The sequence below is a fragment of the Orycteropus afer genome, unplaced genomic scaffold (assembly GCF_000298275.1).
Source record: "Orycteropus afer afer isolate SDZICR_OR568_19922 unplaced genomic scaffold, OryAfe1.0 scaffold00020, whole genome shotgun sequence".
Taxonomy (NCBI): domain Eukaryota; kingdom Metazoa; phylum Chordata; class Mammalia; order Tubulidentata; family Orycteropodidae; genus Orycteropus; species Orycteropus afer.
The window spans coordinates 14884350-14898829 of record NW_006921607.1 but is presented as its reverse complement, the minus strand read 5'-3'; the positions used below and the strand labels follow the sequence as shown (position 1 = coordinate 14898829).

The 14480-nt window shown below is 39.8% G+C and overlaps 1 protein-coding gene across 1 annotated transcript in view; it reads right to left on the bottom strand.

Moving 5' to 3' along the window:
• The window catches only part of RPRD1B (regulation of nuclear pre-mRNA domain containing 1B), a 49266-nt gene that overhangs the window by 15931 nt on the left and 18855 nt on the right, over window positions 1-14480 (bottom strand). The window contains exons 4-6 of the mRNA XM_007934657.2: window positions 10118-10230; window positions 7637-7763; window positions 6281-6456 (exon numbers count right to left, since the gene is read on the bottom strand). Coding sequence (XP_007932848.1) covers window positions 6281-6456; window positions 7637-7763; window positions 10118-10230 — 416 coding nt within the window. The remainder of the gene's footprint in view (window positions 1-6280; window positions 6457-7636; window positions 7764-10117; window positions 10231-14480) is intronic.

Genomic DNA, 14480 nt, shown 5'->3' with positions numbered 1-14480 from the left:
ACATATCACATGATTCTATTGATATGATATACCTAGAATAGGCAAATCCACAGAGACAGAAAGCCGACTGGTGGTTGCCCGGAAATGGGAGGAGACAGTCTTGGGGAGTGACTGCTTAATGGGGATTAGGTTTTCTTTGGGAGTGATGAAAATGTTCTGGAGCTTGGTGAAAGTGGTGGTTTCACAACATGGTGAATGTGCTAAATGCCACTGGACTGTACACTTTAAAAAGGTTTACTTCATGTTAAGTGAATTTCACCTCAATAAAAAAATATCTGCAGCTAGGAACACACTTCTCCAGAGTCCTTCCCTGTGTAGCGGGTAATCCGTGCTCACCTGTCACGTGTACCACACATAGGCCTGTCTAGTTCGGGATCACTGACAATCAAGCATTATGATCTGAATGAAAACAACTGCTACGTCAAGGTGATGAAATTGTACTTGATCTTTTTTCTTCTTTCTTCAATGTTTCCACATATAGGTTTCTCTCTCCTTCCTAAACACATATTCTTGCACATGCCCTGATCACTCTGACAGAACATGTCCCTATTATACTTTATTCAAACTGACAAGACTGGAACTCAGTCCAACCCACTCCAATTATGGCTTGTGAGCGTCTAACAGTCACTTAGGGTAAGCCATCTGTGTCAACCAGAGAGCAGCTTTCTCTTTGCTCCGAGAACTAATGTCTGGACACTTTGTCCTCCACATTCATGAACCTCACCTGTGGACTAGTTCAGCTTCCTTGTGCATGCCTTTGTTCCCATTTCAAGGTTTTCTTGTGTTCATGACAAAAACAGCACAAAAACATTTCTAGCAGCTCTTGTTGTGGCTTGCTGGACTTTAAGGGAAAGGTCATGTCACCCAGAAGCAAAAATAGATAGTAAAATATAAAAATAAAAGTCATTTCAAAATGAGACATGATTCTATTTTAAGGAAAAGAGAAAAGTACCACAAAGGAGAAAACCCACAGATGTTTCTACCAAGCATCCTCTGTTACTTTTGTGTGTTAACATAACATACTCTTTACAACCAAAATTAAGTCCAATGTGTTAAGCCACTTTTAATGCAATCTTTTCAAACTTTTGAAGAAAAAGTTTACAGAATATTTACTGAAGAACAAACAGGTTCCTGATGCTGCAGAATGGCTGAGAGCACACAGTCAGCTGACTTTGGGAGACCTGCTTGAGGCACCACGGTGCTCAGAAATTGCCGGTGCATTTGGTAATTTTCTTACCATTTTAATAAATATCAAATCAAATTAATGTAGCATTTTAGTGTCCAGCTGACTTTGGGAGACCTGCTTGAGGCATCACGGTGCTCAGAAATTGCCCATGCATTTGGTAATTCTCTTACCATTTTAATAAATACCTAATCAAATTAATGTAGCATTTGTTTTTTTCTTGGTCTACTTCAACTAAGACACAATGATTTTGGATGTGCCCCTTCCTGTAACACTTCTCACTCCTTGTTTGCTGGTGTTTCTCCCTCACTACAGCGTGAGCCCTCTGAGAAGAGGGAGACATGTTGCACGTCTCTCTGCGGGCCTCCTGACAAGCACAGGTTTTGCTGATTTCATGAACAGGCAGCTCCTCAGAGAGGACTGCACCTAATTCTCCATTTGTGGTCCCCAGCACCTCCCTCCTACTCCCTCTGTCTTTCTTTACACACCTGTCTGCTCTGGGCTGGCTGTTGCCTATTTACAAACACATTTCTCTTCTTCAATTGCTATTTCCTTTCACCAAAGGCTTTTCTGTCTGCCAGGAAGTGTGTGGGCTTTCCTTAATCTACATTATGTGTAATTATTTGCTTTGATTTTGTATTGATCTGTGCTGTTTATGCCAGAGTATGATTTCCTTGAGGGAGAAACAATCTCTTTCTGGGATCCATAACTCCTCTCTCTACGTGAAGTCTGACTCATTCTAGGGTCTGAATCGTCACACACCCTCTCTCTCAAAGCTCAGGAGTCACTAAGAAATCTAACATAAAATCTTCAAGTAGAAGAGAAAAAAAAGGTATGCAGTCTATACAGACAGAGGAAGATATAAACTCAACAACAACAAAAACAACACTAAACATTAACAAATTAAAATACTACTACTAGAACTCTCAGAAGGAAAGAGTACTAATCAAATAAATACAATTCCAAAGAGTAAGAAGTCTATGTATTTAAACAGTGATGCTAATCAAATGAAGACATGATGAAATAAAAGAGTTTAACAGAAGATTTCAAAGAGCAGCTAGGGAAGATAAAGTATTACAATGAAATGAGCAATGATATGGAGTTAGAAAACCAAAAGGGAAGAACATGCTCGGCATTTCTCAAGCTTAAAGAACTGAAGAAAAAATTCAAGTCACCAGTTGCAATACCGAAGATTCTATGGGTACAATATTGAATGATATAGCAAGCTTCAAAAGAAAATGAAAAAAAAAAAAAAAAACCACATAATCACTGTATCAATAAGAACTGGTCGATGTTCAACCATTTCAGGAGGTAGTATATGATTAAACACCAACAGTACTGAAGGAGTAAGTCTAATCTGCACTGAAGGAACTGGTGAAAAACATGGCTTCAGGAATTGACAGAATACCCACTGAGATGTTTCAATAAACGGATGCAAGGCTGGAAGGAAGTACTCATTCATTTATGCCAAGAAATATGGAAAACAGCTACCTGGTCAACTGACTAGAAGTGATCCGTATCTGTTCCCATTCCAAGGAAAGATGATGCAACAGAATGTGGAAATTATGGAGTAATATCATATCACATACAGGTAAAATTTTGCTAAAAATAATTCAAAAATGATTTCAGCAGTACATTGACAGGGAACTGCCAGAAATTCAAGCCAGATTTAGAAAAGGATGTGGAATGAGGGATATCATTGCTGATGTCAGAGAGATCTTGGCTGAAAGTGAAAAATGCCAGAAAGATGTTTACCTGTGTTTTATTGACTATGGAAAGGCATTTGACTGTGTTACCCATAATAAATTATGGATAACATTGTGAAGATAAATTCCACAACACTTAATTGCACTCATGAGGAACCCATACGCGAATCAAGAGGCAGTCATTTGAACAGAACAATGGGATACTGTGTGGTTTAGAATCAGGAAAAGTGTGCATTAGGGCTGTATCCTTTCACCATACTTAGTCTGTATGCTAAGCAAATAATCTGAGAAGCTGGATTATATGAAGAAGAACTTGGCATCAGGATTGGAGGAAGACTCCTTAACAGCCTGCAATATGCAGGTATCACAACCCTGCTTGCTGAAAGTGAAGAAGACTTGAAGCACTTACTGATGAAAGATCAAAGACTACAGCTTTTGGTATGGATTGTACCGCAACATAAAGAAAACAAAAATTCTCATAATTGGAACAATAAGCAATATCGTAAGTGGAGAAAAGACCAAAACTGTCAGGGATTTCATTTTACTTGGATCCACAATCAACGGCCACAAAAGCAGCAGTCAAGACATCATATGTAGTATCACACTGGGAAAATCTGCCACAAAAGGCCTTTTTGAAATGTTCAAGAACAAAGATGTCACTTTGAAGACTAATGTAAACCTGACCTAAGCCATGGTACTTTCAATTGACTCATATGCATGTGAAAGCTGGCCAGTGAATAAGACCATACAAGAATTGATGCGATTGAATTGTGGTGTTGGCAAAGAATATTGAAAATACCACGGACAGCTAGAAGAAGAAACAAATCTTTGTTGGAAGAAATACAGCCAGAACACTCCTTAGAAGGGAGGATGGGCAGACTTCATCGCATGTATTTTGGTCATGTTGTCAGAAGGGACCAGTCCCTGGAGAAGTACATCGTGCTTGGTAAAGAAGGGTCAGCAAAAAAGGGGAAGACCCTCAATGAGACAGACTGACCCAATGGCTGCAACAATGGACTCAAGTATAGCAAAGATTATAAAGATGGTGTAGGATCAGGCAGTGTTTCGTTCTGTTGTACACAGGGTCGCTGTGTTGTAGCTGACTCAACAGCACCTAACAACAACAACATACACTGAAGACAATGAAAAAGATTTAATCAGTATTCTAAATCGCAGTTTTAAAACAAGGACTGGTTGCATTAAAAAAACAATGTTATAAAGGTAGATAGATATACCTTATGTACTGCCCCCATCAACAACAGACTTTTAGAGGATTTGGCAAAAATAATGTAATTCAAAATGACACCTCTTGTCAGCCCAATTCTGTGACCTTTTAAGCAGAAAGAAAAAAAAAAACTTTGCCTGTCTCTGAAGTTCATAGTATTAAATGCATCTTTCCTATGGCATATACTTAGCAAGTTCTACCATCACCGTATGATGGAGTAAGATCAGTCTATTAGGGGATGTGAGAGACAACCTTAGATTCTGGAAGGAGAGTGGTCACATTTTCAGCAAGTATGGATAAAGCTACCTTTCAACATGTTCTCTTGTATTCAGTCATTTCCTTTCTTAAAATGCAGCAAATTTAGCTCCATTTTTATAATGAATCCATTTGTTCAAATGGCTGACAAATGTGAATTGGGAAGGAGCACCTTTAATCCAGAATATGTACTTTTCAACAGTGGGACCTTCATGTTCTACTTTGGAAGCCATGGAATGCCAACACCCAGATGGGTACGGAAAGCTACAGAACAGACCCAAATCAGATTTCTTTCTCTTCCTTCATGACCTTCTGTGGTGTCCAGGAGACAACTGGTTCCACAGACAACAGAATCACTCCTCAGGAAATGCACAAAATGTCACTGGGGAGGAGGGGACACGGAGCAAAGAGTTAAGCGATCCTACCAACCCAATCTCCTTCTCAAAGACTCCGTCCTCTATGGTAGCTTGCCACGTTCCACCCAACAACAGCTGCTCATGATAATCAATGTCTGACAGATCAGAGAAAGCCCTTAATGTGTCGCCAAGGGGCAGTTCAACAGATGGCATGGTGACTTACAACCAGAATCATTAATTACACTCTCTTATTAGTCCCGGGGCGCAGTGCTGAAAATGCTTCTTCAGTGAAAGATGCGCATTTCAGATAAATGACCGTCTGGTGCTGCCTGTGAAACTCCCTTCAGAATTTCTGGTCAGTGCTGATTTCTAAATCCTAGCCATACTCTTTATACAGCCGTTTCCATCTTTCTTCCACATTCAATTGCTAGCAATATGAAGTTCCTGCTACCACTACACATCACAGCTCTCATGATCATTGCAGATAAAGATAAGATGAAACAGTGCCCATCCCTTACTTTCCACCTCAAATCACATGACTGTGTGAAGTACAAACAAACTAATCTCAGTCACAAGGGCCAGAAGCTCAATTTTCCTTCCCTCTGGGCCAGACAACCTGTGTTTCCTAAGTGCAGAGGGGGAAACTATTCCTTTCCCTTAATTACTCCAAGTGAGAATTAAAAGGTTTTTCTTGCAATGAAATGTGACTGATTCTCCAACTCACAACTGTCCTCCCTTCATAAAACCATTGGTGGCCAACTCTTGTCTTTTAGAAAAATGAAGACACTCCTGAAAAGGCAGCCTAGCAGCTTGGGCTAAGCAAGGTGTCCCAAATGTCCACACTGCTGGCTGTTATCCCAAGGGATGAAACACTGAGGTTAAACCACAACGGACTTAATTAAGAAGCCAAACAAGTGCACAGCGGGAACTATTTCCAAAGCCCCTCCCAAGGGCACTCAGACTAATGTTATCCCTCAGGGTAGAAGAGAGTTTCTACTCAAGAGTTTGACAACTGGGCTCCATAATCATTCCTGTGGAGTTTTAGAACTCTGGTAGCACAGTGCCTAAGGCACTTGACTGCTAACCAGAAGGCTGGCAGTTCAAACCCACAGCCACTCCTCGGAAGGAAGGTTGGGCAATCTACTTCCATAGTGATACTGCCTCAGCAACCCAAGGAGGGGTCGCTATGAGTCAGGGCCGACTTGACGGCACATAACAACAACAGACAGAGCTTGGGGGCTGCCTACTTAACTGGCCTTAACATGGATACAAGTCAGAAATAAACTTCAATATGACCCAAAGAAAGACATTTTAAGCATACCCCAAATACCACCAAATAAATAGTCTTTGGTTTGCTTTAATTCAAACTAAAGTGACATTAACATCTTAAATGGTATGATTAAGAGTTCACTGTTTGTTTCCTGCAACCCGATATGTTCTTTCCTGGTCACATAAAAACATTAACTTTGACTGAAGGCATTATTAAAAAACCTCTTCATGTGGGCTATAGGAAGGAAAATTAGGGAAATCTGGGTCTGCCTTGCAAAATACTCACTTCTAGTTTTTTCTCCTTTTCTGACAAAACATCTTTCTGGTTCTGGGTGTACTCCACCAACATCCGAGCCAGCTGGCGCCGGTCCTCCAGCTCTGCCGCCAGGCGCCCGTTGTACTCTGCTAGTAACAGACATGCTTCATCCACCGTTTTTGAAAGACGCTCAGCTGCCTCTTTGTCTAAGTACAAATGGACCCAAAAAAATAGAGACAATATACAAATCACACAGGCACAATTGCAAATATTTCTGGGGGAAGGTTAACAGTTTCTGTCCCAATGTACAGAGTAAAAGAATATGCCAGAACCTTTGAACAAACAATGGCTTGGCTGACTGAGAAATCCAGAGGCATTATTCGCTCTCTCAAAAAGACGGATATGGAGGAAGTCAGAGAAGTGGCCATGTCGAAGGATTGGAGGGGAGAAAACAGTGCACCTTGGAAGAGAGTAGAAAATAAAGTTCCAGCCTTTTATAAGGGAAAAAACAGTCTGCAGCCTAGGTTGGAAGCTCCAGATCCACTATTTGTGTGATCCTAGGTAAGACACCTAACTTCTCAAAACCCCAATTTCCTCCTATGCAACATGGGAGTATAAAATCAGCAATCTCCAAAGATCATGAAGAGTAGAAGCACTTAGTACAAAGTGTCATCTACAAATACTAGTTCACAGGTCATTCCTTCCTTTCAATTTCCCATGCATAAAGCGGGACTAATGCCAACTGCCCCTCCCTTCTTTAACCACCATTAGAGCAAAAAACGACATGCTAACAATACACACCTGGCGTTCTTGGCAGAGAAGGCACCATCATCTATGGTGTTTGGCAGCACACACTGTACAAGCAGTCCCTGGGTTACAAACGAGAGCCATTCCGAACTGTGTCTTTGAGAATGTGTAGTAAGTTGGTGATTGTGATTACGAATTTTTTGTGACTAGGGGTTAAATCAACTCTTTCAAAGTGAAGGCAAATATACATAACATTACAGGGCAAGTAGGAGTTTTCTGTAAGTTGGATGCTCATAACCCAGGGACTGCCTATGTAAATCACCTAACATCATATCACAAACTTCCGGCTTTTAGTAAAAGAGGGTCATGAGTTAATGCCTCCCTGTACACAATCTGTACTGTCTTTAAGAGGCCTTACTGACAGTGCCTTTTTTGCAACCACCCCTAGAATCACTATGCAAGCTTTGGCGATTCCAGCTGCTTCATTCTTCAGCATGAGTTATGTGTGCAAATCCCAATGGGGCAGAGCACCCAATACCACACTGAGAGCCTATGCCTGCAGACACAAGCATGTCCTAGGATTTGATGTGATAGAGATTTTTCCTTTCCTCATCTTTGGTCCAGAATCTACCTTCTCACCTGTTATTTTTTCCAATAGAGAAACATCTTGCACTTCCTGGGGCAGAGAAGCAATTTTCTGTCGGACAGTAGCATCCCCTGATGCGGCATTTTCCAGATCCTGCAAAGCTTTGATTAGTTCCTCAGTCTGTACAATGAAAACACAAACAACACTATCCATTAAGAGATATGGAGGCTTGAAGAAAATTAGTTGCAGTTAAATGAGGTGGAGACAAATTCTAAAACCTGTCTTTCCTGACATCTAAAAAAATTGTTCTCATCCCAGAGCTTATATTGAAGTCAATGATACGAAGTCTAAGGAAATGTTCAAAATTAACTTTTCTACGTCCACGGCAGGCCAAGAATGAAATTCTACATAATCCCTTAAAAACAAAACAAAAAAATTTAAAAGACCATGTCTTCAGCAACTTAAGAAGATGGAGTCTGGATTAAGTGGAGCTCAGTTTCAAACGCTACATGATTTCCAGTACAGAACAGTCTCTAGTACAAAGGTATACACAAGATGTTCATCAATTGGGTTTCGACTGATTAAATGAAATGTATACCACTTACTTCAATTCTTTCTTGGGTTTGCTTTAGAAAAAGAACATTTTCAATTTTGGCAGCCTCTGCCAAAATTAAAATGTGTCAAACTCACTTATTACAAATAAAGAAGCAAAAAAATGAGAAGAGCAAACAAGGAATGCATATTCTGTGTATATCCAAGAAGAGATTTATTAAAATTGCCAGAAAACACAGATGCTGACAAGCCAGCCAGTCCACAATGACAGAGGTGGTAAATGACTCTGTAGGTGGTTGTCAGATTATCCAGACAGTCGGTTACTAAGGCTATGTGTGTTATATTTGTTAAATGCAAGGATATATGGGCTGACAGTGCTATCATGAAGGAAACTTGGTGGTGCAGTGGTTAAGCACTCATCTGCTAACCAAAAAGTCATGGTTCAACTCCGACAGCCGCCCTGTGGAAAAAAGATGTGGCAGTCTGCTTCCATAAAGATCAAAGCCTTGGAAACTCTATGGGGCAGTTCTACTCTGTCCTATAGGGTTGCTATGAGTTGGAATCAACTCAATGGCAGCAGGTGAGGGTAAGGTAAGCGCTATCATTTAATCACCAGCCTAATTCAACATTTTGACATAGCAAAAAACATGTTAGTATGTAATAAAGTAAGGAGTTCTAGGCAAAATGATAGGAGGCAGTGTGATCCAGTGTCTGGACTGAATTGTGTCCCCCAAAATATGTCTCAACTTGGCTAGGCCATGATTCTTAGTGGTTTGGCAGTTACGTAATGATGCAATTACCCCCCATGATGTGATCTGATGTCACCAACTAATCAGTTTGAAGGGCATTAGGGTGGGATACAACAAACTTACTCAGGTCATGGCCTGATCCAATATAAAGGGAGCCTCTCTGAGAGATGGACTGAGTTCCCTTTATCTTAAGAGGAGAGATAAGCAAGCAGACAAGGAGTGACCTCAGTATCACCAAGAAAGAAGAGACAGTTAACAGCATGTGTCCTTGGGACACAGGGTCCCAGCACTGATACTCTCTTAGACCCAGGGGAGGACTGATGCCAAGACATGTGGAGATCTCCAAGGGACATCAGGCCCCAGATGTTACAAGGAGGTAAGGATCTTCCCCCAGAGCTCACAGAAAGCAAGCCTCCCCCTACAGCTGGGGCCCTGAATTTGGACTTCCAGCCTCCTCAACAATGAGAGAATAAATGTGTTTGTTAAAGTCATCCACCAGCAGTATTTCCATTACAGCAGCACTAGGTGTCTAAGACTTTTAGGGAAGAGGATGGGCTCTGAAGTTAGATGGACCTAGACTCACATTAAGACAGTGGGCAAATTACTCAGTCTGTCTCCCTGATCGTCATTTTCTTTGACTGTAATTAAGTAAATAATAAAATGAACTAACTGCATAAAGCTCCTAAGTTAACTTATATGAAGGGCTCAGCAAGGCCAACACATGGTTAAAAACGCAGTAAATGCCAGCTCCCTGTTTTAATATTTAAATAGGTTACAGTGTAGCACATTTGCTATTGCCACACAGACTGTCCTTAGAAACCAGCAAGTTGTTTACTTATAAAATAACCCTGCTACTAAAGGCAGGCCATAGTAGAGGTCTTCTGAATGTACCTGTAACATTATCTAATCTTCTCACAAAATTCTATTTTTAAAAAACATTTTTAATTTCTAAAAAAAAATTAAAAAAAAAAAAAAAATTTTTCTGGGAGAGGGAAAAATAAAAGTCTTAAGTATTTAACAAACATACAGAACCCATCTCAGAATCAAGGCACTCGAACACAAAGGCAAGCCTGCTTTCTGGCAAGCTTCACTGGTGGACTTGCACCCAGCGTCCGAACACCTGATGATTCCAGACTACTGCCTACTGGTGCCACCTTGTGGCCGTCATCTTCCAATCAGAAATCATTTCACTAAATCACTCTGCCCTACTCTCTGGAGGTGGTGAAGACATACCAAGAGGGGTCCTGCAGAAGGATCCTGGGGGGAGTAACTTCCAGGATAGTCGTCATCCTCTTCCTCTTGTATCTGCTGAAAAGTTCGCTTCAGAGACTTCTTCTCTTCTGTTACTAGAAGAAAAAAGTGAATATTAGAGTGATAAATCTTGCAGATAGGGTCAAATGTCATGCACAATGGGCCACATGTTAAAAAAAAAAAAAAAGGCAGAAAGAGTGTACATTTTCAGAAATGATTTAACATTATTAACCTTTTATGCTAGTTACTTAAAGTTGGTTGTAGCTCCCCACACTATTGAAAAGAGTCAAATAGGCTTTGATCTCCCTTGGAAAAATACTATTGAAACAAGCATCTAAAAGTGAAACTTTCCAAAACGATCACATTTAATCAAAAATTCTTATCTTAAAAACAAAAAGTTAACAGGAGAAGTAAAATGATAAAAAAAAAAAAGCCATCAGATAATATAATGAAGCAAACCTAAATGTACAAGGGTTCAGAGAGAACATAGTGCATAAAAATGTGATGTGATACACTTCCCAATGACTGTAGAAAACAAATGGAAGAGAGAAGCCCATAAATAAAACCATGTCAAAAATTCTAAACACAAACATCTTTCAAACTATCCCTTTTTAAATAAAACAAACCTAATTTGTTTAATTTTAATCTTAAAATTAAAAATAACCATTACTAAGAAATATGATTGATACTATTGAGAGAAATTACTTAAAACTGCCATTTTAAAATTAACCACTTTTGGGGCTGACAGGTTACATTCTTTATCATGTGTACTGTATGCTTTTAAATTCCAAATCATTCCTTTTGCATCAAATTAGACAATACAAAATAAATGCCAGATAACTATGGGAAATCAATCTAAATGACAAATTTCTGGCTTGGAAAGTAAAGAAACTATTGGACACCTAGCATGTGCCGGGCACTGCAACAGTTTATTTACATTTAATCCTCTGAACGATTCTAAGATGTATTATCTCCATTTCACAGGTAAAAAAACAAAGGCCGACAGAGGCCAAAAAACCCATAGAAGGGTATGACTCTCAACGCTATGCACTTTTCACTAAACTCAAATTACTTATTACCACACAATTACCCTCCTGGGATACCATGCGCCTGCCTTCAAACACACCATCAGTTATTAATAGAATAATATACACATTTTCCTTCAACATCTTCCTCTGGAACCAAGCATTAACTTATCAAACAATGCTTGAAATCAAAACCACGTCAATACCACAGGTTTTATGTTTTCTTAATGTTTTTGTCTGCTATATTACAAAAAGAACCATCAACATAAACAATGCAAGCAATCCTTGTTTTTGCTGATTCTGATATACATGAATTTGTTACCATGGTTTACACTTTAGTTCAATGACACATAATACAGTTCAAATTTTAGTTACCATGGCATACTAACACAGAGCATTTCAAAAAGTACAAACTTCGCTGCAACTCTTCAGTTCACAAATTATTACATAAATAATAAACATACATCATGATCAGTGATCAATCATGTCACTTCTTTCAAAGTCTGTCAGTGACTGATCACTGCACATCTGTTATTCAGTTTATGTAAAGACAGCCAAGTGTTTAGCTGTGTTGCTTCCTTGTCTCCCAATGATAAAACCCACACTACATTTGACAAACATGAATAATTGAAAGAGGGAATTGTCCAGCCAAGAGGAAATGCAGCAAAGAAACAAAAACTAAACTAATGCTGGGTGTGAATTTGAACTGAACATAAACGGAGTTATAGCTGGCTGTGGAAATGCTGACATGCCATCACCCTAGAGACTCTAGTCTGTAGACAGGAATTTAACAAATGTAAACTCATCAACATACATGAAGAAAACGGTTGTGATGAAAAGGATGACAACATCCCAAGGAATGATGCCAGCATAAACTCTATGCTTAAAGGAACTCTCTGAGCTATTTCACGACATTGACGGTAAAATGGATAACATGTTGGAAGTTGAGTCAAACTTAGAAAGGTGTACAATAACTTGCCAAGGCATAGAAAAGACGCCTCCTCTATATCATAAATTATACGACGAGAGGGAGAAAATAAATGCTATTTAAAACACTACTGACAGGTTTGCTACAAGGTAATGAAACACGTTTTCAGTCTCAATCTTTATACTTTAAATGATAGCACAGTAAATAATAGTTTTACTATCTTTCCTGTTTTCCTACACATTTAGGTAGGTTTTAATGCTTTGACAAAAAATTTATGAAAACATCACAGAACAACGGTAATTTTTCCTGCTGCTCAAGATCTTTTTGCATGGTTTCTACTTCCATGGTTATTTTTACAGTCCCATCTACCATGCAAAGTAAAGACTGCTGTTATTTTTTTCAATGAAAAATCTATTAAGATATAACTTACATATGAAATATCTAACAGTACCTTGCACACAGCAGGTACCTAATTAGTGTGTGGTATGTGGTACGACCCACACAGACATCTAGCTACTGCAACACAAAGTGTTCCTGTGTGAGGAGTGGCCACTGGAATCTAAGTACCCCAAGAGCAAAAAAAAATTATATTATTTTGTTTGCTTCTAAGCACCTAGAAGTGTGCTCAATAATCACTGTTTGCTAAAGAAGCTGGAAACAGTCAAAAGTTCAAATCCTTCCATTCTCAAAGTCCCACAGAGGAAAAATTATATGTAAAAACCACACATCACTTCCTACCAAACACTTTGGATCACTGAGTTTTGGCACTGGAAGGCCTTAGGTGAGCCCATGTCTTTGCTTCCCCTTCCCCTTCAAATTTTCATACTAACGTATCAAGGCCCACAAGATGTGATTTGTACAAAGTAAAGGACCTCTTTAAGTCTGGGTCCTACAGCTAAAGTCTTCTGCCTCCTAATCCAGAACTCTTTTTACTGCTTCATGCTGCTACTCAAGACTGAAATCAAACTGATGAAAGGAACAGTACAGTCCTTTGCCATACTAATGAAAGTGAGTGTAACTGGAGGTATTAATCATTATCATTCAGTTTTTCTAGTTCTCTCCCATTTCCACCAGGAAGACCCACTCATGCTATAAACCTAAGATTTCTGGAAATGAATTATTCATCAATTACCCCATGGGGTGCCTCCTTCCCTGAGCTACCTATTTTAGGTGTCAACGCTTTCACTTGCCCTATATTCCAAGTACAAAACCTTGGAGACCACTAGAATCTCTCCCCAAGTCCCATCTTTTCGCAGATCCTGCACCTCTGAGGGATCTCTTCCATACGTCCTCTCTCTGCTCTTTCCCAGTCTCTGATCAACATTCTACTTTTGATTGTGCCTAGTTCAGACCAATGTCCCAACTGATCTCCCTGCCGCTAGCTGCTCCTTTTCCCACTTAGGCAACACTCAATTATTAATCTTCCTAAAGCCGTGTTCTGATGGTCTCTTTTCAAAAACCTAGAATGGCATCTAATGGTCTTAGAATCTCCTCCTAAGCGGAAAGGCTATTTGTATGGTAATGTGTCATCTTGAGCCCTCTTCTCTCAGTCGTCATGCTCTCCCTCTGAACCCCCACAGCACCTGTTGTTAAATGCTGTCCAGTCAACTCCAACTCCTGACGGCCTTATCCATAATACAGTGAAACACTGCCTGGCCCTGCGCCATCTGCACAATCACTAGCGCCTCGGAGTCCACTGTGGTAGCTACTGTGTCAATCTATCTCATGTTCTTTGACTGCCTACTTTACCAAACATGGCAGCCTTTGGTCTTTTCTGAAGATGTATTCAAAATAAGCAAGCCCGTGTCATACCATCTTTGTGTCTAAAGAGCATTCTGGTTATATTTCTTTTAAGATTGATCTGTTTGTTCTTTTGGCAGTCCCTGCTAAAGTTAGTCGTGTTTTCACCAACACCTTAATTAGAATGCATCCATTTTTCTTCCTTCTTTTTCACTGTCCAATTTAGACTCTCTTTTTAAGTACCTGGCACTTGCTACTTTGTATGGCTGCTGGGCTCCTGGCAGACACAGGCCTTTCCTCTCTGATAGAAATAATGTTTGTTCCTTCACATCCCTAAATGTACCCAGGAAAGTATCAAAAGACTTAAGTGTGAAACCTCTCAAAGCGGAGGAAGCATGGAGCTTAGAAAGCGCCAGTGCTGTCCCAGAAATTACTACCACTGCTTCCCTTTGAGGAGAGAGCCCTCTGCGAACTCAACCTTGACGAATCTGTAAAGTTAGCAGTCAGAATGCCTAATATTCTTAATCAAGTCAGATAGCCATTAAAACTAACCTAGGAAAGCTATCAGTCCCGTTCTGAATTTAAGGTAAGGCATCCTTCCCCTCCCAACTTGACTCCTGCCAATGGTATTTAACACTCCCTGTTTTTCACT